The sequence below is a fragment of the Amphiura filiformis genome, chromosome 2 (genome assembly GCF_039555335.1).
Source record: "Amphiura filiformis chromosome 2, Afil_fr2py, whole genome shotgun sequence".
Lineage (NCBI taxonomy): Eukaryota > Metazoa > Echinodermata > Ophiuroidea > Amphilepidida > Amphiuridae > Amphiura > Amphiura filiformis.
Genome location: NC_092629.1, coordinates 7979013 through 8003127, shown reverse-complemented (window position 1 = coordinate 8003127; position 24115 = coordinate 7979013). Strand labels below are relative to the sequence as shown.

The following is a 24115-nucleotide window of genomic DNA, read 5'->3' as shown; positions in this document are numbered from 1 at the left end:
GCCCCTGGCTGCAATCGTTCGATAGGTGCCACAAGCTTATCCAACCAGACCAAAAAAGGCACATTAGAGGTTGAAGCCCTGTAATTTCAGGCTTTAAATCAGTGCTGTATTCATGGTGGTGGGTCATGCTAATCTTTCAGCCCTATTATTACAGTTGTCAAACTATATTTGTTATAACTGAAGACCGAATTAAAAAAGACTAGTTTGCATCTGACGTCAAGGAAACGGCGCGGTGTGATTGGTTGCTGACCTGCGCAGTACGGCATTTTTGACCTGACTGACAGGACGTCAGACACAAACTACACTCTTTAATTCGGTCTTCAATTATAAGCTATTGGATTTTCTGGTTGACTAAATAAACAATTACCATCTCAGTAGGGCCATCTAGACTCTAGAACATTATTTTAAGAATTATTTCAGTATCGAAATCAGTAGGAATGGAAAGCAGGACAGGGCGCTAGTCCGACACACCGCTAGTCCGACACTCCGCTAGTCCGACACGCCGCTAGTCCGAATCTGAAATGCACTGCACCAGTCCGACACGCCGCTAGTCCGAATTTAAAATACACCCTTCCAGTCCGCCACGCCGCCCCCCCAAAAATTTGCTAGTCCAAAAATGAAACTGAAAACCATTGCGCTAGTCCGAATTCGAAAAACACTGCGCTAGTCCAAATCTGAATTGCGGAAACACTGCGCTAGTCCGATATTCGGACTAGCGCAGTGTTGTTCAGATTCGGACTAGCGCAGTGTTTTTCAGATTCGGACTAGCGCTGTAGTTTTCAGTTTCGGACTAGCGCCATGGTTTTCAGTTTCGGACTAGCGCAGTGTCGGACTGAAGAAGTGGTTTTCAAATTCGGACTAGCGCAGTGTATTTCGGATTCGGACTAGCGGTGTGTCGGACTGTTGCAGTGTTTTTCATTTTCGGACTAGCGCATGCTTTTTTCCGGACTAGCGCAGTGTTTTTCATTTTCGGACTGACGCACCTCTAAGTATAGGGAATTTGTGTTGTCGGACTAGCGGCGTGTTGGACTGAGCGGTGCACCCCTCCTATGTAAATGATTTTAAACGCTACACAGAAATTACGTACGACAAATGATAGACATTAATTACACAATTTGACCTTGCAAGAGTACAATCTGGCCATCAAACATATTAAGGGAAAAGACAATGGAGTGGCTGATGCCCTGTCTATATTTGCATAAAAACTGACAAACAAAAATTCCTTTAAAAAGGAACGTGTGTGTAACAAGTAGTCACAGCATATTATGAAATACTTTTCCCAAAGACATAGGTTGCAAACCATTAATGGCAACTTCAAACAAGCGATATGAACTTGAAACTACATGCAGACACGCCAAACAATTCTTATTCAAAAACTTCCGCGCGAAAACTAGCGTGTCTAGAGAGCGCACCACCAATGATTGCGCCATTGGATTACACAGGGAAATACGCACGTTTGGATGGCGTTTTGTCACTGCAAAAACGTAATATAGATAAAAAGTTTGGTATCAAATTAAAGCTTATCACGTGTAGAATATTATTCTTTTAACAGAATAAATTGGTGACCATCTCCTTTTTTTGCTATTTGGCCGCAAAGAAAAAACGTGCAAATTTAACCCTAAAAAATCACTCAATTTTTGAAACCGGACATTCTCCGAATTCGCGCCAAAACTCCATCTCTGAAATAAAACATTGGGACTTTTTCTCATATTTTGTCATATAGACACTTGTCGGAAGCAAATGAGCTGAAAATGGGCAAATTTTGACTATACGTTTTGAAAATAAAGCCGCAACAAGCTCAAATAAGCGGTGGACTATTTTAACCGAATTTCACTGGTACATAAATCGTGGAGTGATTTGGTGGTGCGCCCTCTTATAAACGTCAATAGTTATCAAAATCCAATTTTTTTTCATTCTTAAGTAAACTAGAGACAGTTTCTAGTCATTTCCCAAGATTTCATCCCTCTACGTCTTTCCGTTCGGAAGAAATGGTGCTCTAAATATCAGTTCCGAATCACCAAAAGACCCAAATTTCAACGTGTTTATCAACATGCAGAAGTTTGAAGAGGTTGGACATAAAATTGAATGTTTTATGCAAAAAGATACTCTTTAATTTTTGTAATTGTGAAAAGTACTTTATGTGTGTACAAATATTTTTAATACCTTAAATATAGGCCTATTTACATAATTGAGTCAAATTACCCCCCCCCCCTCTCGTTCTCTGTCTTCAAACTAGGCCTACTGATTTTGTCATTTTAAGCAAAAATACAAGTTTTATACGTTATTCTGAGTTGGTATAAATCTATAGCAAAAGCGCTCATATAAGTAGATTTTTGATGCTTTTCTTAACGTCAGAGACCTGTATTTTTAGATAAATAAAAAAACATTATTGCTAAAACTAATCACAAATGTTATTTCAAGCATTTGCGAATGAAATAAAATGATTTATTAAGACTTCTGCCCTTATTCTATGTTTTTTTTGTAAAAATGCGCGTACATAGCAACACACTTTAAAAGCCGCTTATAAGAGAGCGCACCACCAATGATTGCGCCATTGGATTACACAGGAAATACGCACGTTTGGATGGCGTTTTGTCACTGCAAAAACGTAATATAGATAAAAAGTTTGGTATCAAATTAAAGCTTATCACGTGTAGAATATTATTCTTTTAACAGAATATATTGGTGACCATCTACTTTTTTTGCTATTTGGCCGCAAAGAAAAAACGTGCAAATTTAACCCTAAAAAATCACTCAATTTTTGAAACCGGACATTGTCCAAATTCGCGCCAAAACTCCATCTCTGAAATAAAACATTGGGACTTTTTCTCATATTTTGTCATGTAGACACTTGTCGGAAGCAAATGAGCTGAAAATGGGCAAATTTTGACTATACGTTTTGAAAATAAAGCCGCAACAAGCTCAAATAAGCGGTGGACTATTTTAACCGAATTTCACTGGTACATAAATCGTGGAGTGATTTGGTGGTGCGCCCTCTCTACAAACTTGCGTGCGCGTCTTGAGCGTCATAAAACTTGCACATCTTAGCAGCGTAACACACGCACACTGACGTCTACCAGTAATTATTGCTCCGTTGAAAATCAAATCATTCACCTGAAGAGTATAAATGATTACTACAGTTTTCTAACTCTCCAACTCAGTAGTTTTTAAAATATTTAAACTATATACATGTATACGCATACGTATACGTTAAGTTGAAACCATGAAATTATCCGTCTGATGATCGGTATACCCAATGGTCGTAAGTGAGGGTACGCCGTGAAACTATCGAATCACTTTTTAATTCTGGGAACATTCTGGGAGTAGTAATTCAAAACTGTTTGGATATTTTACTATACCCTTTAAAGGGCTATTAAGCGATTTGCTCATCCGGACGATGGTAAAAATCATCAAAATTCAGATGTTGGTGCCATTGTCATCGTCATAGATGTGGTAACATTGGTCAGTGGTTCACCAAAAGCCGTGTATTTACGTGAATCTGTAATTTGACAGTACATACATTAGCTACATGTATTTGAATGGGGCCTCAACTACGTGAATAATGCTAATTTCTCCGCGTATCTGCTGCACTGATGTATGTGGTGTGATCAAGCAAAATCAATCTGAAGTCAGAAACATTAAATGTTCAGTTTTTCATAGGATTATCATGAGTATTTGCAAAGCTACATTTTGTAGAAAATCCCATTGAAATTGGACAACGAATTTAAACGAAAATAAAGGAAATACTTCCTTTGTTTGGCTATATCTCAAAATAAGTATTTCATTGATTTCAAGGATATATTGTCAAATAAGCGGTGGGCTATTTTAACCGAATTTCACTGGTACATAAATCGTGGAGTGATTTGGTGGTGCGCCCTCTTATAAACGTCAATAGTTATCAAAATCCAATTTTTTTTCATTCTTAAGTAAACTAGAGACAGTTTCTAGTCATTTCCCAAGATTTCATCCCTCTACGTCTTTCCGTTCGGAAGAAATGGTGCTCTAAATATCAGTTCCGAATCACCAAAAGACCCAAATTTCAACGTGTTTATCAACATGCAGAAGTTTGAAGAGGTTGGACATAAAATTGAATGTTTTATGCAAAAAGATACTCTTTAATTTTTGTAATTGTGAAAAGTACTTTATGTGTGTACAAATATTTTTAATACCTTAAATATAGGCCTATTTACATAATTGAGTCAAATTACCCCCCCCCCCTCTCGTTCTCTGTCTTCAAACTAGGCCTACTGATTTTGTCATTTTAAGCAAAAATACAAGTTTTATACGTTATTCTGAGTTGGTATAAATCTATAGCAAAAGCGCTCATATAAGTAGATTTTGATGCTTTTCTTAACGTCAGAGACCTGTATTTTTGGATAAATAAAAAAACATTATTGCTAAAACTAATCACAAATGTTATTTCAAGCATTTGCGAATGAAATAAAATGATTTATTAAGACTTCTGCCCTTATTCTATGTTTTTTTTGTAAAAATGCGCGTACATAGCAACACACTTTAAAAGCCGCTTATAAGAGAGCGCACCACCAATGATTGCGCCATTGGATTACACCGGGAAATACGCACGTTTGGATGGCGTTTTGTCACTGCAAAAACGTAATATAGATAAAAAGTTTGGTATCAAATTAAAGCTTATCACGTGTAGAATATTATTCTTTTAACAGAATATATTGGTGACCATCTACTTTTTTTGCTATTTGGCCGCAAAGAAAAAACGTGCAAATTTAACCCTAAAAATCACTCAATTTTTGAAACCGGACATTGTCCAAATTCGCGCCAAAACTCCATCTCTGAAATAAAACATTGGGACTTTTTCTCATATTTTGTCATGTAGACACTTGTCGGAAGCAAATGAGCTGAAAATGGGCAAATTTTGACTATACGTTTTGAAAATAAAGCCGCAACAAGCTCAAATAAGCGGTGGACTATTTTAACCGAATTTCACTGGTACATAAATCGTGGAGTGATTTGGTGGTGCGCCCTCTCTACAAACTTGCGTGCGCGTCTTGAGCGTCATAAAACTTGCACATCTTAGCAGCGTAACACACGCACACTGACGTCTACCAGTAATTATTGCTCCGTTGAAAATCAAATCATTCACCTGAAGAGTATAAATGATTACTACAGTTTTCTAACTCTCCAACTCAGTAGTTTTTAAAATATTTAAACTATATACATGTATACGCATACGTATACGTTAAGTTGAAACCATGAAATTATCCGTCTGATGATCGGTATACCCAATGGTCGTAAGTGAGGGTACGCCGTGAAACTATCGAATCACTTTTTAATTCTGGGAACATTCTGGGAGTAGTAATTCAAAACTGTTTGGATATTTTACTATACCCTTTAAAGGGCTATTAAGCGATTTGCTCATCCGGACGATGGTAAAATCATCAAAATTCAGATGTTGGTGCCATTGTCATCGTCATAGATGTGGTAACATTGGTCAGTGGTTCACCAAAAGCCGTGTATTTACGTGAATCTGTAATTTGACAGTACATACATTAGCTACATGTATTTGAATGGGGCCTCAACTACGTGAATAATGCTAATTTCTCCGCGTATCTGCTGCACTGATGTATGTGGTGTGATCAAGCAAAATCAATCTGAAGTCAGAAACATTAAATGTTCAGTTTTTCATAGGATTATCATGAGTATTTGCAAAGCTACATTTTGTAGAAAATCCCATTGAAATTGGACAACGAATTTAAACGAAAATAAAGGAAATACTTCCTTTGTTTGGCTATATCTCAAAATAAGTATTTCATTGATTTCAAGGATATATTGTCAAATAAGCGGTGGGCTATTTTAACCGAATTTCACTGGTACATAAATCGTGGAGTGATTTGGTGGTGCGCCCTCTTATAAACGTCAATAGTTATCAAAATCCAATTTTTTTTTTTTTTAATTAAACTAGAGACAGTTTCTAGTCATTTCCCAAGATTTCATCTCTCTACGTCTTTCCGTTCGGAAGAAATGGTGCTCTAAATATCAGTTCCGAATCACCAAAAGACCCAAATTTCAACGTGTTTATCAACATGCAGAAGTTTGAAGAGGTTGGACATAAAATTGAATGTTTTATGCAAAAGATACTCTTTAATTTTTGTAATTGTGAAAAGTACTTTATGTGTGTACAAATATTTTTAATACCTTAAATATAGGCCTATTTACATAATTGAGTCAAATTACCCCCCCCCCCCTCTCGTTCTCTGTCTTCAAACTAGGCCTACTGATTTTGTCATTTTAAGCAAAAATACAAGTTTTATACGTTATTCTGAGTTGGTATAAATCTATAGCAAAAGCGCTCATATAAGTAGATTTTTGATGCTTTTCTTAACGTCAGAGACCTGTATTTTTGGATAAATAAAAAAAACATTATTGCTAAAACTAATCACAAATGTTATTTCAAGCATTTGCGAATGAAATAAAATGATTTATTAAGACTTCTGCCCTTATTCTATGTTTTTTTTTGTAAAAATGCGCGTACATAGCAACACACTTTAAAAGCCGCTTATAAGAGAGCGCACCACCAATGATTGCGCCATTGGATTACACAGGGAAATACGCACGTTTGGATGGCGTTTTGTCACTGCAAAAACGTAATATAGATAAAAAGTTTGGTATCAAATTAAAGCTTATCACGTGTAGAATATTATTCTTTTAACAGAATATATTGGTGACCATCTACTTTTTTTGCTATTTGGCCGCAAAGAAAAAACGTGCAAATTTAACCCTAAAAATCACTCAATTTTTGAAACCGGACATTGTCCAAATTCGCGCCAAAACTCCATCTCTGAAATAAAACATTGGGACTTTTTCTCATATTTTGTCATGTAGACACTTGTCGGAAGCAAATGAGCTGAAAATGGGCAAATTTTGACTATACGTTTTGAAAATAAAGCCGCAACAAGCTCAAATAAGCGGTGGACTATTTTAACCGAATTTCACTGGTACATAAATCGTGGAGTGATTTGGTGGTGCGCCCTCTCTACAAACTTGCGTGCGCGTCTTGAGCGTCATAAAACTTGCACATCTTAGCAGCGTAACACACGCACACTGACGTCTACCAGTAATTATTGCTCCGTTGAAAATCAAATCATTCACCTGAAGAGTATAAATGATTACTACAGTTTTCTAACTCTCCAACTCAGTAGTTTTAAAATATTTAAACTATATACATGTATACGCATACGTATACGTTAAGTTGAAACCATGAAATTATCCGTCTGATGATCGGTATACCCAATGGTCGTAAGTGAGGGTACGCCGTGAAACTATCGAATCACTTTTTAATTCTGGGAACATTCTGGGAGTAGTAATTCAAAACTGTTTGGATATTTTACTATACCCTTTAAAGGGCTATTAAGCGATTTGCTCATCCGGACGATGGTAAAAATCATCAAAATTCAGATGTTGGTGCCATTGTCATCGTCATAGATGTGCTAACATTGGTCAGTGGTTCACCAAAAGCCGTGTATTTACGTGAATCTGTAATTTGACAGTACATACATTAGCTACATGTATTTGAATGGGGCCTCAACTACGTGAATAATGCTAATTTCTTCGTTTTTTGCCAAATTTTTCATTTCAAAAATACCAAATGAAAATTCGAATGACTATCTTTCACTTTTACGCAATTTATAAACAATTTTTGATACTTGCGTTGAGATCACTGAATGGGACTTCATGTGAAATCAATAGCCACTAATTAATATTAGAAGGTCGCCTATACTTTAATGATCAACATCGACACCAATGTAATCATGTTCAAAGTATCGGGACGTATTTCGTTACATTTTATCTGTCTCAATTACGGAAAAAGCCTTCTTTTAGTAACACCGCGTATCTGCTGCACTGATGTATGTGGTGTGATCAAGCAAAATCAATCTGAAGTCAGAAACATTAAATGTTCAGTTTTTCATAGGATTATCATGAGTATTTGCAAAGCTACATTTTGTAGAAAATCCCATTGAAATTGGACAACGAATTTAAACGAAAAAAAAGGAAATACTTCCTTTGTTTGGCTATATCTCAAAATAAGTATTTCATTGATTTCAAGGATATATTGTTTTAAGATACCTAAATGAAGACGATAATTTCTTTTGTTTCATATTGTTTTGGAAATACTTCAACTATTCATATCTTTGGAACTAAATGTTAAATTTCAAAGGGGTTTTCTGCAAAATATAATTTAATTTGCAAATGCTTTTATACAATCATCATGATCGAGTGAAAATTGAATATTGGATATTCCCCACTTCAGACTGATTTTGCTTGATCACACCACATACAGTATGACAGGGCGTTAGTACTAATCCCCTAAGATTTTTCATCATACCTAAACTAATCTTAGATCCACCCTTTGCAGTCATTTGCAGTGATAAAAGTTTTACACCAGTTTTACGTAAGGTATGGCCACCATTAAAAATGACCATAGAGGGGGGTTGGTGAGACCCACCATATGTTTCTACAGTAAAATCAATGATTTCATTGCGCTCTTGTAAAATTAATCCAAGAACTACTGACTTTTTTGTTAGCTAGGTTGAAATAGTTATTTCTTTTTATATTTAGGAGAAAATTCGGTGAAAATCAATTGTGCCAATACTTTTGTACATAGCCAGAATTTCAGAAATTTGCCCTCATATTTATGGCATCATACCGAGATTATGTGGGTAATGTTTGTACGTATTTGGTATTACTGGATAGAGAAGACGCGTAGCTATACATCGATACCAAATATAACGGTATATGACGTTTTTAATTGAAAATTAGGGGGGCACAGTGTCGTCGACCCGATATCTTCATGGCAAAATCGCCATGGTAGGTTGAATCCACAGCCACGCATGGCCATTTTGTTCCGACCTGTTTAATAGTTTTAAGACGCATAATGGGCTGAGGTACATCCGACTAAGGCCATTGACAATATGCTGGTGACTGACATCTGTAGATGTCAGTGAGCATATGGTATACGTCATGACGTCATCTGCTTTTAGACTGTCTCCACCAGTGGCCTACGCTGCGCTATAGTACCGTGTGTATGTTCCCGTGACCGTTGATTGGAAATTGTTCGGCATATATAAAATCAGATTTTTTGTCAGTTTTTGAGTTCAATACGCACGGTTCTTTCTCAAGTGCAAGCCTTGAAATCGGCTTCTTTAGAATAAAAAAAAAATTACGGGAGATTGTCATTTTCTACCCCGGTATCCAAAGATTTATTGTTTGAATATCAAATCGTGCATAGCACATACATGGGTATCAATCCCGGGTATTGATTTTAGTATCTCTGCTGTCCAATGTAATTATTTGCCAAGCGATGTCGATGGGGGGTTGCAACCCCACCCTTCGTTACTTCATAAGGAACGTACAATGCCATTTGTAGTCATTACCACTGACCATTACAAGAAGATCAATGCTTTTCTGTAGATATCAGCATTAGAATTACAGAATAAAATGTTTAGCTGCTTCCTTCAAAATAATGAAAACAGCATGTAGTGCACGCAAGTTCAAGGCAAATGGCAAAGTACACGTACCGGGTGTATGCGCTTCCATTAACTTGTGTTCGCGTGTACGCTACTGGCAAAGTGTGGATTCGTCACGGATTAACAACGGTTAGATCTTGTACAAAGGTTTAGGAAGAGTTGATTTTAATTAAGTTATTTTAATTAAAACCCAGTATCTGCTGGTCATTAGCAATTGGTGTACCTTTTGAAAATTGGGAATAGATAATACAAAAATATCACTCTGATATCAACATACCGAGTGATTGGGGTTAAATACCACTAATTCCCTATTACACAGTGTCAATAAAAAACTTCGTAATTTCAATGAACGATGTTATCATAATATGCAGAACTTTTTAAGTGAAAAATGATCAATTAAAAGTACAACTCAGCATATTATGCAGGGGATGTGAGAGTTTTCATTGTTTTAAAGCACCAAACATGATGACATAAATTACAGTGAGCCATCAATTTTGTGTATCACAAGAGTTGCTTACACCAGTAGAAATTTGAAATAGAATTCTTTCAAAAGCGATGAGAATTGGACAAATTTCTGAGATTGAAAATATAATCAATTCTATAAAACATTAAACACATAATTATTTACATTAATACAATTGATTTTAACCTTGGTTTTTATCAAAATCAAAAGCTTGCTGTATTGAAGTAGACAGAAGACCCGGTGATAACTAAATTTTCAATCGCGTCGCCCTCTTTATTGCAGTCGCCTTGTTCTACTACGTGACTAATTAGCACAATCCAATTTGAAACTGAGACTAGCAATATTTAACACCGTTTTGAACGTCGTATAAACGCACAGCCCACGCACCTGTCGCACCACGTACGTAACATCGCAATCTCTCTACTACTGCTTATATGGGTCCTGTGTAGAATTGTTACTGCCCCGACCACCTCCCCCTCCCCCTCGCTTCCGACGCACTGAACCTAAATATGCCCTGGTGCATAGACGTGTTAATTGGCCTTGGATCAATCTTTTGTGGGAAATGCAGAAATCAAACTACAGGAATTGAAGTTGAAGTGAACCTACGAGTCTCACATAAATTTAAGAGAGGATAAAGGTACATTGGTTCTACTTGTCAGAAAATAACAAGTCTGTAGCTTACATTTAAGATAATGTAAAACAATTATTTCTTGCAAAAGTTGATAAAGCATTTTGTGTGAGTTCTTCTCTATGTGAACGATCTTACGGGATCATGAATTGAAAGGTTTTCACGTTTTATTGAATGGCGAAATCACTGACAGCGTTCTGCCTGTTTAATAACAAAAATTCTAATAACATATTGGAAAACATTTGATGCCTCCGTCATTTAGGGGCCGCCCATAATTTTCGCCATTTTAAGTTATGCACAAACCGTGCGTAAGAGGGGGGAGGGGGTGAAAATTTTGGGCATGTGTGCATAAGAAAATGGCGATTTGTTTGAGCAATAAAAAAATATGAAAGTGAAAAATAATGGTATTTCAATTCCTTTTCCCACCATTTTATTCATAACTTAATGACCGACCTAAGAAAATGTTAATGATATTGTTTAACAAATTCTACAATATGCCAATAGTGATTTTCTCTTTAATGTTAATTTGGAGTCTATTATGCACAGCTTTTGTTGAATACAAAACTTTATTATGGCACTCTATAGAGCATCTTACCTTAATTTTCAACAGAAAATTCATAAGGGTTTACATTGGTTTAGTAAATTCGAGTCTCTCTTTCGTCAAACACGGTTTAAATTCTGGGTAAGTTTTCAGAGACCCAGTCGTAGATATTACTCACTCAAACAAAATTCGAGAACACGCAGCCCCTTCACAGGGTTTGTGATATACAAGGAAGGATGTACAACTTGATTTGGAATATTTTGTTTGAAGTAATATTATTTTTTATGTTTTATTATGTGGAAGTCTTTTAGACCAAGAATTAACTGCCAGAAATAAATGGTGTTAAACTTTATCCAAAAGTTTATCTGATATGGGGAAAGAAAATAAAGTTGCAAGAAGATCGTCACACCATACCTACAGTTTAATTTTGAATTATATAGTGGGTAGGGGGCCTACTCCTGCACCAATTGCATCGTATACACCCGCACTAAGGTATCCATAGAGTATTTGGATATCTATCAGTAGTAGGCCCCTAGTCATGGCAAAATTTTCGCCATTTTATTGTGCATAACTCGAGGGGGGGAGGGTGGTAAAAAGTTATGCAGGCTTTGTGCGTAAGTGAGAATGGCAAAAATTATGGATGGCCCCTTACATTCATATTTTTTGAAATTATTATTAATTTTGAAATAATATATTCTGAACCATCTGTAGACCTATTCTAAACCATCTGTAGACCTTCTTTCATTTCCGCTATAACTGTATATAAACAACCCCTTGGAACAGATTTCGCAGTGAGGGACGTTGTGATATTCCCTGTACACGTCACAAGTATACAGCTTTCTGAATTCATCTGAAGATAGATAGCATATAATTGGTAAGTAAATTAAAAAGGATAATCTTGTTGTTACTTTAGGGTTATCAACTATTTTAAACTGTTGCGATTTGATAGTTCACATCATCTTGCGAAGGTAGTGAGCTTTGGCAAAAATTGCATCGATCATTTTGTAGGTCCTGTGGTTCTTTATGTTGTAAAGAGGGCTGAAACAACAGCACTTTTGTAAAACGTACATAACTCATTAACAACAATTATAAATCAAGCAAGTTTTTAAAGTATATGATTTGTTGAATAAACTTTTGAAATACATCAAAGTGTAATTTTTCAATAATAGATTTAGACAATGAAAATCGATTTTTTGTTTTGGATGCTTCAACCAAAAATACCACGCGTACCATTAAGGGGGTACTACACCCGTCGATAAATGTGTGTCTATTTTTGCATGTTTCTCAAAAACTAATAACACAGTGGTGGTAACAAAAGTTATGTATATTATAGGGGCAAGGAATTCAGTTACTACACTGGAATTTCAGTGATCCAAAACAAGCGGTTCGTTATTTATGATAAGAAATAAGGTACCGCAAGGATGTACCTCATTTCCTATCATATATACTGAACCGCTTGTCTTGAGTGACTGACATTTTAATGTAGTAACTGGATTCCTTGCCCCAATAATATACATAACTTTTGTTACCAGTGTGTTATTATTTTTTGAGAAAAATGCAAAAATGGTCACAAATTTAACACAGGGGTGTAGTACCCCCTTAAACGTAGAATGCAATTACTAATATTACTAAATATTCTAATATTTTCAAGTGTACAATTATTGTATAGCCTAATATTTAAGCAACAGGTTTTATAATCACTTATGCTGGTTTCATACTACCCTGCCGCTTGCCGCTGAGAGGCGTGGCGCACGCGCATTGCAGACAAACGGACACAATAAAGGCTTGTCATTGGTTGAAACGCCCTGCCGCTTGCCGCAGCGGCAAGCGGCAGGAAAGTATGCTGGAAGCTTTAGTATATTTTTTGCCACCGCAGCATAATATTAACTCTCTCCACGCTGGTGTCGTCTGCAGACGACAAGTTTCAAAACAAAATTATTAAAAGATTCAAACATTTCAGAATTGTAAATTTTCATGACCATATTTGGAATCAGGGTAAAAAATGAACTTGGACTTTTTATGTTGAGGCCTACAGCCTGTCTCAAAAAAAATTGTGCAAGTGAAAAGCGCCCTCTTTGGCAATTAGAAAATACCATTGTGACATAATGCTTACATCAACGTCAAGGGCATAGTCTTAGCTCTCAAATACCGTTTGTTCTGTTCAATTTGCTCTTTTTAATCTCGAGATATGTTTAGTTAACAACGAAACGGTAAAATCACAATTGTGCCACTTTTACTAGGGGATAGGGCTGGTACATGTAAATCAATGATAGCTGATGTTGATGCGTCTAATGCACCCCCGTTCGCATTAGACGCATCAACACCAGCGCGAGTGCATTGTTTTGTCTAATTTCATTAATTTGTCTAATTTTATGAACTTGTCAAAGTTCATTAACCTATAAGTGTGCATGATTTGTTTGTCTTTTAACGTGTCTTGAATGACAAATGAGAACAGTATACCATGGTAAAATCATTGACATGCAGTGATGTATTTAATTTGACAGCAAAATGTGAAATATTTAGTTATCGTTTAATTTGTCGTAAGTGGAAAAAGAGAACCATTATACCTTTATACCATTTACCTTTATCAATTTTGTATTGTCGTGTAATTGATGCATTCTTTTGATTTCGCGAAGGAACTCTTGATAAACTTGATGCTATCATTGATTTACATGTACAGCCCTATTCCTAGTAAAAGTGGCACAATTGTGATTTTACCCTTTAGTTGTTAAGTAAGCATATCTCAAGATTAAAACAAGCAAATTGAACAGACTAAACGGCATTTTAGAGCTAAGTCTATGCCCTTGACGTTGATGTAAGCATTATGTCACAACGGTATTTTCTAATTGTCACAGAGGGCGCTTTTCACTTGCACAATTTTTTTTGAGACAGGCTGTATATATACAGCCTTAACCCACTGTCGTGAATATTAATAGAGTACTGGGTGTATTTGAATAAATAAAGCCCAGCGTTATCAGTGTAAACTTTCCTTTCTTTCTTTCTTTCTGTCTGTTTGAAGCACCATGAGGTTAGCGGTAACTTTACTGCTGCTTGGTGTAACAACACACGTCTTTGGTAAACATTTTCGAGGCGGGACTTTCAGCTGGAAACCGCTTAACGAAAACAAGGTAAGATGTTTTCTATTTAATTGATTGGTTAATTGTCATTATAATCCAGGTAAACTAATCAGGCAACCTAATTGATTTTCTAGGTAAACGTCAAACAAATTGCAGGAACAATTTGTCTAGAAAAAATATGTCTAATTTGCATAAATCCGAAATGGCCACCAATTCAGTTGTTCACCTTATTTTGAATTTAACACCCATCTTAGGGAACAAACCAAAAGGTCGGTGACGTCCTATAAACGAACCTAGGGGGAGAGGTAGTAAAAATACTCGATTACGTTTGTAAAACAAGAAACGTTTTTAAAAAAGACAATCATCACGTAAGCAGTTGTAATGTGTGGTGGAATGGGAAGTCGTGAAGGTCGCCAAAAGTGAGACAATAATGAATGTAGAAAACTAGTGTTATGAAATCAAGTGGAACAGTAAGGCAATAGAGACACAAACACCATTAGATTATGATGTCATAACACTAGTCATTCATGCTTGTCATCACACTTGCGACAGATATCGAAGAAGTCCTATTATAAATTAGTTTAACTAGTTTTGTTTTCCACCTACCCCCTCCCCCATCCAAAAACATAACCCTCAACTCTTGAAAAAATGAAATGATAATGATATTTTCAAAAGAAATGATAAATACTTACAACCAAAGAGCTTTTAAATAGCAATAGAGTCGCAATAGATTATATAATCTTTTGTTTGTTTGATGCCGATAAGAAGTTGCAACAGGCTATTCATAAAAGTGGTACCATTGTTTCGAATAAAGGGGTTCCGCCATTAAATTGGTCACTGATCCGGCATCATATTAACACTCTACACAACAGGCGAGTATCAATAAGTGACCACACTACAGTCATGTGTAAGGGCAGTCATGTGTAAAGTGGTACCATTGTACTCACGTATCCCAAATGTGTGCTTGTGGGGTCTGAAGTCTCTAAGGAGGCTTTAGCTGTCGATACAATAAAAGTGGTACCATTGTTTCGAATAAAGGGGTTCCGCCATTAAATTGAATATATGAATACAAAAGCCACCTAAGTCCATACTTTGGCCAAATTGAGTTAAGCATGGGAAATTGTTGCTATACATAGGCCTGTCATATGCATGAAAGAACAACTCAAATTCATTCTCTGTGTCTATTGGGCATGTGAAAAATAGCATGTATGAAAGAATCACCAAATTCCATTATTTGAGTCTTGTAACACATTGATTGAAATCCAGTATCTATAAAAGTCCACTTGTAACACATTCATTGCTAGAGAATGACTTTTGAACAAAAAATGGGTTTAATAAAGGAAAGTGTGTGGTTTATATTACATGGCAGAATGCTTATCAACATTATACATACCTGTGTGCTTTATTTTGTATTATCTTACTAGTGGTAATCTCATTCTAACATTGTTGTCTTTGTATATGATTCAAAAAACCACCTAAGTCCAAAATTTAAAATGAACCCCACGAAGTCCCTGAAATGCTAATCGTCATACCTAATACAGGTTAATCCACTCATTTGCACGTAAAACTTACCATATTGACCAGGTAAATCTAACTGAAGGAATTAAAATGATACACGGGTTTTTCTCTCAAAATAACTTCGCATGGACTTAGGTGGCTTTTGTATTCATGTATTCAATTGGTCACTGATCCGGCATCATATTAACGCTCTACACAACAGGCGAGTATCAATAAGTGACCACACTACAGTCATGTGTAAGGGCAGTCATGTGTAAAGTGGTACCATTGTTCTCGCGTATCCCAAATGTGTGCTTGTGTGGGTCTGAAGTCTCTAAGGAGGCTATAGCTGTCGATACAATCATCTTTACCACCCACCTGACGTTAGGCGTTTCATTTAAATAAATTGAATGCTCTTGCTGATCGATTACACATTAGAATGTATGAAGGCTGCCATGTCCAGTCCATATATCTATATTACACTATGCTAATCGCTATACGTATACATGTAAGTATAGGTATAGGCCTATAAAGGTTGTTTTTAAGAAATTTCCATTTAATTTTATTTTAAGAAGGAGATTGGTATAGAAATAGTGGCGTACCCAAAGAGAGGGGGGCAGATTCACCTCTGTGAGAAGTCTTGGGAGGGGAGGAGGGAGGAAGAGGGGAGGAGGGGATATGGAGAATGCAAGAGGGGTGGAGGAAGGGAGAAATAATATTATAATAATAAAGATATAAAAAAGACAAGTAGATAAATAGAAATATAAGGAAAATGATGGGAATGAGAGAGGGAGGGTGAGAGGGGACAATGAGAGCGAGGGAGTGATAAAGTGTAGGCCTAGAAAAGAATAAGTACAGAGAAGGGAAAAGAAAGGTATGATGAATACATTTAATAATAATTATTAGGCTTATATAATAACTAAACACATAACAGCACTGGGCAGCCATTCGATGATGTCAATGCCTTTATTCGTTACGTAATTAAAACGCCCAGTCAGATGTATTTCACACCTACCAAACACAACTCACCCAATTTCGCAAACTGGACGTTGAATGTACACTCTCATGAATATTGATTGGCAACATTTTCCAATATGTCAGCGCTCTAATCGGAAACAATAGCACAATAGACCCTGCAGAGCGTTGCTTACAACCTTCAAATTGGTTTTGTTTTAAAGCTTAGTTCTTTCTTTTTAATTTGACAACAAACTCAGATTTTATTATCAATTAAGCTAACAAACTTGCAGGGTGGTGGATGTGCGGACACGGTACTTGAATGTCTATTAATATGTACAAATGATACACACTAACAAAAGTACATATAAAATTACAACGTTTTACTACGCTAAAACGAAATTAAGCCCACAGTTTATATTATTAATATTTATGATAATGATCATATTTATAACAAAAATTGTTAGCACATAATATCCAAACTAGCAAGACTTGCCCTTGGGGACATGACAAATACGTTAAATTCTACATTCTAACAACCAAATAAGCATAATAATTCACATTTATTTTATTTATAACTTTCTATGGAAAATGTGTGTTCCACAAAGAAATAACCGAATAAACTCACGACAAATCGACCAATCACAGCTGTCGATAGTTGATAGTTCTACATTCAGTTCGCCTCATCGTGAAGTCTAAGCACACTGTCGCACACGACAGATCTCTGCTGATCTGAATCACGATTTCTATGCATGAGACAATTATTCGAAAGGAGCGAACTCTGTAAAAGAGCATGAGACATAACTTCAATGTAACGTGACGGTAAACAGTGGGTGTCATTTACGCAACGGGCATATCATACAAACGGTTATAGACTATAAACTGTACTACAACAATAAAATTCTTCATTCGTCATCGTTTAGGTATGCATAACCATGATGATGTCTCAAAACGGGACCCAAAATACATGCACGTACACTGCAAAAACGGTAACACCGAGGGTGTTAATTTCAACACCAGGTGGTGTTCTGAGAGGTCCACACTTTTCGGTGGTAATTAAACACTGCTAAGTGTTATTTTGACACTATGAAGTGTTGTTTTGACACTGTATCCTGGTGTTAATTTGATCCTTTTTCCGGTGTTAATTTCCTATTCAACACCGCTGGGTGTTGATTTGATCCTTTTGCCTGTATTTCCTATGTTCAACACCACTGTGGTGTAAATTTAACACAACTTGGTGTTGATGGAACATATTTAACACTGCGGCGGTGTTCTGAGAGGTCCACACTCTTTGTTGTAGAAGTGACACTGGTACGGGTGTTGAAAATGTTATCTTTAATTTAATCATTGTTAACATCTTAATAAATGAGCGTGAATTGTTTCTGTTGCTTCTGTTGGTTTCCACCCAAATAATAGATCACTTAGATCTACAAAAAAGTCCATGGAGTGCACATTTAAGATTTTGTATTGACACCATATTGGTGTTAATCTAACAATCTAACACCGTAAATTAACACCAGAAGCGTCAACACCAGCTCGGTGTTGCATATTCAACACCGGAGTTTTTGCAGTGTAGGGGATAGTTGCATCTGGGTTCCCGTTTTAGCTCACGTTTTCGAGATTATCTAAAGGGATAAAACATCCGAGAACCGCAAAACAAGCACCCACTGTACAGCATGTCCGTTTGGAACACCGTTTTCGAAATCTTGAAAACGGGGGCTCATGAAATAAGGAAAAGGGACGCAAAACTTTCACCTAATTTGGGATTTCTCGGGTTTGTTTGTCCGAGTTAAGGGTCCACGTTTGCTGACACCCGGTACTCGCGGGTACACCATGCAAAATTCGTATCAATGTAAATCAACTGATACAAATCATTTTTTTGCAATATTTAGTATTATTAGTATTGAAAACGGTTTCCAATGTTTTTGTTTGTTTTTTTAAAATCAACATTTTGATGCAAAAAAGCAAAAAATATATATTGACATATTCTTCGTCAGACCGATGTTTGTTTACAAATACAATCGAGTATTTTTACCCCATCCCCTACACGAAACTAGTTTCGTTTATAGGACGTCATCGATCTTTTGGTTTGTTCCCTTAAGCCTACTTCTGTTACATATTTTGGACAATGACTGCGGTCCAATGCTCTTAACCTTTATCCCAAAGGTCAAAGTATGCTATCTTTAATAGTAATATTTGCTATTTTGGCGTAAGCTACTAACAATGCTTTAGAATAGAACTAAAACTTCTAACAAGGATACTTTAAGAAAATAAACACACTTTCTTTTCTCATCAGTACATGAAATGACGGATAACCAACAAAATTTTATATGGCCTTATGAGGCCAAGACCAGTCTATGGTAATCTCATACGCCACAACCACCCCCCTCCCCAACACACACACACACACACACACACCCCCCCACACACACACACACCCACCCCTGTCGTCATAGGTCATCATTCAAAAGATCGGATGCTCATCATCATCATCATCGTTATCATCGTCGACCCACTGCAGGGTGAAGGCCTCTCCAAGGTGACACCACTCTGGTTTATTCCATGTCTTTCTCATTCAGGTTATATCAAAAAATTTCATCTCTCCATCTAACTTTCTGTCTTCCTCGGTGCCTAGTACAAATTCTAGGTATCCATTCTGTAACCACACGTAATGGCCCGTCGTCCATCTGATGTTCTAGCTAGGTGGCCAGCACAAGACCACTTCTTTTGTTTCACATGACATCGGTAACCTGTGTCATGCTTCTGATCCACTCACGTGTTTTTCTGTCTCTTTTTGTGATCCTTAGCATGCTCCTTTCCATACTGTGTTAAGCCACTCTCAACTTCTGCTCCATTTTCTGAGTCATGACCCAAGTTTCTGAGCCATATGTCATGTCTGGGATCACACACTGGTTGGAGACTTTCTTTTTCCGTATTATTGCTCTGTATCACCTCATTCATGTTTCCAAAAGCACCCCAGCCTGCTCTTACTCTTCTTCTAACTTCGTCAAAGTGGTTGTAACTCATTTTGACAACTGGACCCAAGTACACATGTTCTGCTACTTCTTCTAGTGCTGTTTGGTGAATGTAGATTTACTTTTGGTCTTGCTCATGTTGATCTTCAGCCCCACTTGGTTACTACCATTGTTGAGGGCTTGCAGTATAGATTCAGATCAGGGTTTTGTGCAAAGATTTTAATATCATCTGCAAATCTCAGGTGGCTTATCCTCTCCCCATTGATGTTGATCCTTTTCTTTTCCATTAACCAACACTTATAAAGCGCCTTTACCGCTGGATTCAAACCGCAATAAAAATAAAAACAAAGAAGCAAAAACAAGAGAAACTAAACATATAGGAAATCTGAAACAAATGAGTTTTTAGAGCAGATTTGAATGTTTCAACTGTCGGATAATTACGAATGTGATTTGGGAGATTATTCCAAGCTCTGGGGCCAGCCACTGAGAAGACCCTATCTAGCACATTTATGTGTCTTAGGGACCTCAAGTTTCAAGTTGTGACAAAAACGGGTGGTTACTGACCCAAGACGAGGTTTTTTCACCACCAGATTTTGGTATCACTGGATAAAGGGGTTATGGGAATTAACCTCACAAAGACTTTTTAGGTATTACAGATTTTATGAGGACTTGCCATGGACCCATTCCATGTCAACTCAGGGATGTGCACCGCAGCACCTCTTCATTTTTTTTCTTTTTCTGTGTGGTGGTAGATATTGATGAGAAAGTAAAATTCCGAAAATTTGAGCTTCATACTCCATTTCGTTTTCCCGTGGCATCAATTTAAAATTTAGGGGGTTCAGCGTAAAAAATGTGTTGCAACGCGAAAGACAACGTTTGGAGGTCCATAAATGTATAAAGAGAACCATTTATAACTTTGAAAAGTATGTATTCTGGGGTACTTATTTATGTAGAATTCAAATCTGGCATCAGAAAACTTGTAACTCCTTTACTTTAAAAGATATAGGGCCCTCAAAATGCAACTTCGTCCATCCAGGACCAACTTTGGGGGGTCAAAACTCCAAAAGTAAAAATAATTTTATTGTCCATTTTTTTGCCAGTCAGAGCCCTTTGGTAGGACATTACTCTTAACCAATATTGAGCCTATTAGAATATTTTTAGCTGAGATATTACCCATACAAAACCCCAATTGTACATTTTTTTACATTTTGACCCCCTGAAAACCAATGTCAGGCATTTTGATCCACCATCAACTTCAGGTATGTTGAAAATATGTCCTTGGACAACATTTCTGAGAGATATTGGCTTTGGGACTCGATGGCTTCAACACATCAGTAAGGTTTGCATTCTCCATAGAGTTGTACATAAGTCATTATACATACAAAATCAAAAATGTGTACAACTCTATGGAGAATGCAAACCTTACTGATGTGTTGAAGCCATCGAGTCCCAAAGCCAATATCTCTCAGAAATGTTGTCCAAGGACATATCTTCAACATACCTGAAGTTGATGGTGGGGCAAAATGTCTGACATTGGTTTTCAGGGGGGTCAAAATGTACAAAAAATGTACAATTGGGGTTTTGCATGGGTAATATCTCAGCTAAAAGTATTCTAATAGGCTCAATATTGGATAAGAGTAATGTCCTACCAAAGGGCTCTGACTGGCAAAAAAATGGACAATAAAATAATTTTTACTTTTGGAGTTTTGACCCCCAAAGTTGGTCCTGGATGGCCGAAGTTGCATTTTGAGGGCCCTATATCTTTTAAAGTAAAAGAGTTACAAGTTTTCTGATGCCAGATTTGAATTCTACACAAATAAGTACCCCAGGATACATACTTTTCAAAGTTATAAATGGTTCTCTTTATACATTTATGGACCTCCAAACGTTGTCTTTCGCGTTGCAACACATTTTTTACGCTGAACCCCCTAAATTTCAAATTGATGCCACGGGAAAACGAAATGGAGTATGAAGCTCAAATTTTCGGAATTTTACTTTCTCATCAATATCTACCACCACACAGAAAAAGAAAAAAATTGAAGAGGTGCTGCGGTGCACATCCCTGGAGTTGACATGGAATGGGTCCATGACAATTTCACAACACACCGACCCACAGAGGACATTTTTTTTTAAATATTAACTTCGTAGGTAGAGGTAAAATACTCCTTCAGTTTCAACGGGTTTCGAGATGATGACAGCCCACTAGTAACTCACCAAAGGTGCAATGTAACTGAGCCTAATTACGGAGGGTATCTCAAAACAAAAGGCAGTCTTAACTGTGAAGGGTGTCCACATCAGACAGATAAGAACAGTTGTACAAAGTAAGTATTTCGGGTTGATATACCAATAAGGGGCTCATTAGGCGGATGTGCCCTATTTTAGCCTATTTTCGCCCGACCTACCCGGGTGAAAAATCAATAATTAAATGTCCAAAGCTAACGTTAAATAGGGCGCCTCCGCCTTATGCTCCCAATTAGTAGGACACGATTCAATGGGGGTCATATATTCAACATGTACATAGGGGTCATAATACAATAACCAGGATTAAGGTGTGATATGTGAAGGGTGTTATCCAGATCAGACAACAACAGTAAGTATTTTGGGTTGATATACAAATAAGGGACAGGTCACGATCTAATTGGGGTCATATATTCATATGTACATATTGTCGTAATACTATAGCCAGGATTAAGGTGTGATATGTGAAAATGTGACACGACCTTGACCCGGGTTCACAACTCGTCTAAGACATTGATTTGCAAACCATGGGAAGGCCGGTATTATTTTGACGTCGCTATTGGTTTAACACGCAATATGACAATTATTTCGATAAATCAATAATTCGTTTTGATATGGTTTGGAAAACTCTGGCCTCTAACTTTCAGGATTTTTTTATAGTTTGCACCTACAAAATATTGTTTGAAATACTGTAATTGCTATTATATATTTTAAGCACAAAAACATTAGGTCAGATTTCAGTTGTCCAAAATTTGCCCAAAACGTCGCCAAATCTATTAGAAATTGGATGCCGATATCGTTCAACAATGTGTAAAGGAGTAGGCAAATAAAATGTTGTTTGCTTGCCCTCCAGTGGGATTCGTGGGGTGGGTAAGTGGTATACTGTATAATCCTAGGGAATGCACATCGGTCATGTGGAAAGATAAATCAATACTTCAGACCGTCAATAGGCATGACACACCATAGAAATAGATTCAATTAGGGTGACTAAATACTTACAGGCATAATACGAAAAGTTTTGAAAACATAGATGCATGAATGGACAGTTATGAAATGTTTTATGAGTTTACAGTCATGATTTTCTCCTCTGAAATGAAATTTACACACAGAAAAAGTAATAAAAACCATTAAAATTATAAATTAAAATCTAAAAAAAAAAATTGAAAAGGGCCGACCCTGATTTTGGCCAATTTTGGGTGGGTCGGTCGGTGGAGTCCGTTTCATTACACCTTTGGTTTTGAGAAACCGTTGAGACAGCAATCATGAAAAACGGGTGCCTCCAAAAATCCGATCGTCTTTGGAGGCAACTATTTTCACACCACGTACGTCCAAGTTTACTTTCAAAGGGCAAACTGTAGTTAGGATAACAACAAAACGACTGGTAAGTAAGTCTACTAGATGACCTCAAAAGGTTAAGTCGTCTGTGAAAATAAAATTGGCGACAACAAATGTCATCGAGTTGTACGCTTTCGAACGCAAATACCGTTTTTTAGCCAATATATTGAAACTATATGTTCCTCTTCAAAAAAAAAGTGCAAATGTTCACTAATTTACGGTACAAATAATTTTGACAAATAATGTTAAGAAATGCAAAAAACAATTTCCTAATTTGCATAATTAATCAAGTGCCGTGGTTGGTCTAGTTGTTAAGATGTTTAAAGCAAGGAGATATAATTATTAGTGACGAGCAGAAAGTTTAGAATAGTGTAAAATGTGCAGAAAATTCGTTTTGTGTTCCCCAAATGTCTTTCCGTAACCGGTGCACAGTTTATAATGAAATTATTATATTCAATTATAGCATAAAGGATTTTTCTGGCTAAAACAGATAATCTAATTTTGTATACTTCTTTTTTTATCTCTAGCTGCGTGAATTTTGACCCACCACCAAATAATGACCCAACTTCTTCAGATATGACATGGCTATGTACGGATTATGACAAAAAAGCAGGATGGGATGCTGGTGGTAGAACTTTTGAAGTTGATGTTCGAAGAAACCCAACCGATTGGTGCTTTAGGACGTATTCATTATACTAATGAACTATCATACTTTAATAGGATACTCAACTTATGAGTTTCCCCTAACGCCATATTTATTGTACCCATCTGGACAGAAGAACGGAAGATTTAAATATATAGGTAACAAGGTTCGAATTGTGCTGGTCACATTATTATTGGAAGGTATCAGAACTGCGTGTAACAAATATACGAGGTCAAATTGGGATGAAGTACTTCTCTTTGTTGA

General features: G+C 36.7%; 2 protein-coding genes across 2 annotated transcripts in view; both read left to right on the top strand.

Moving 5' to 3' along the window:
- LOC140145849 (uncharacterized) overlaps nt 1-24115 on the top strand; it is a 138382-nt gene that overhangs the window by 90735 nt on the left and 23532 nt on the right. The gene's annotated exons all lie outside the window — the stretch shown is intronic.
- LOC140171241 (uncharacterized) lies at nt 11876-23907 on the top strand. Its single transcript, XM_072194469.1, has 4 exons — nt 11876-12006; nt 14152-14260; nt 21784-21956; nt 23736-23907. The coding sequence occupies exons 2-4, from the start codon at nt 14156-14158 to the stop codon at nt 23905-23907; spliced, it is 450 nt and encodes a 149-aa protein (XP_072050570.1). The 5' UTR covers nt 11876-12006; nt 14152-14155.

Coding starts and splice junctions, on each gene's coding strand:
- LOC140171241 (XM_072194469.1), top strand. CDS start 14,156: ATGAGGTTAGCGGTAACTTTACTGCTGCTTGGTGTAACAACACACGTC. Junction 14,261..21,783: donor AACCGCTTAACGAAAACAAG/GTAAGATGTTTT, acceptor TTAACTTCGTAG/GTAGAGGTAAAATACTCCTT. Junction 21,957..23,735: donor GATAAGAACAGTTGTACAAA/GTAAGTATTTCG, acceptor TTTTATCTCTAG/CTGCGTGAATTTTGACCCAC.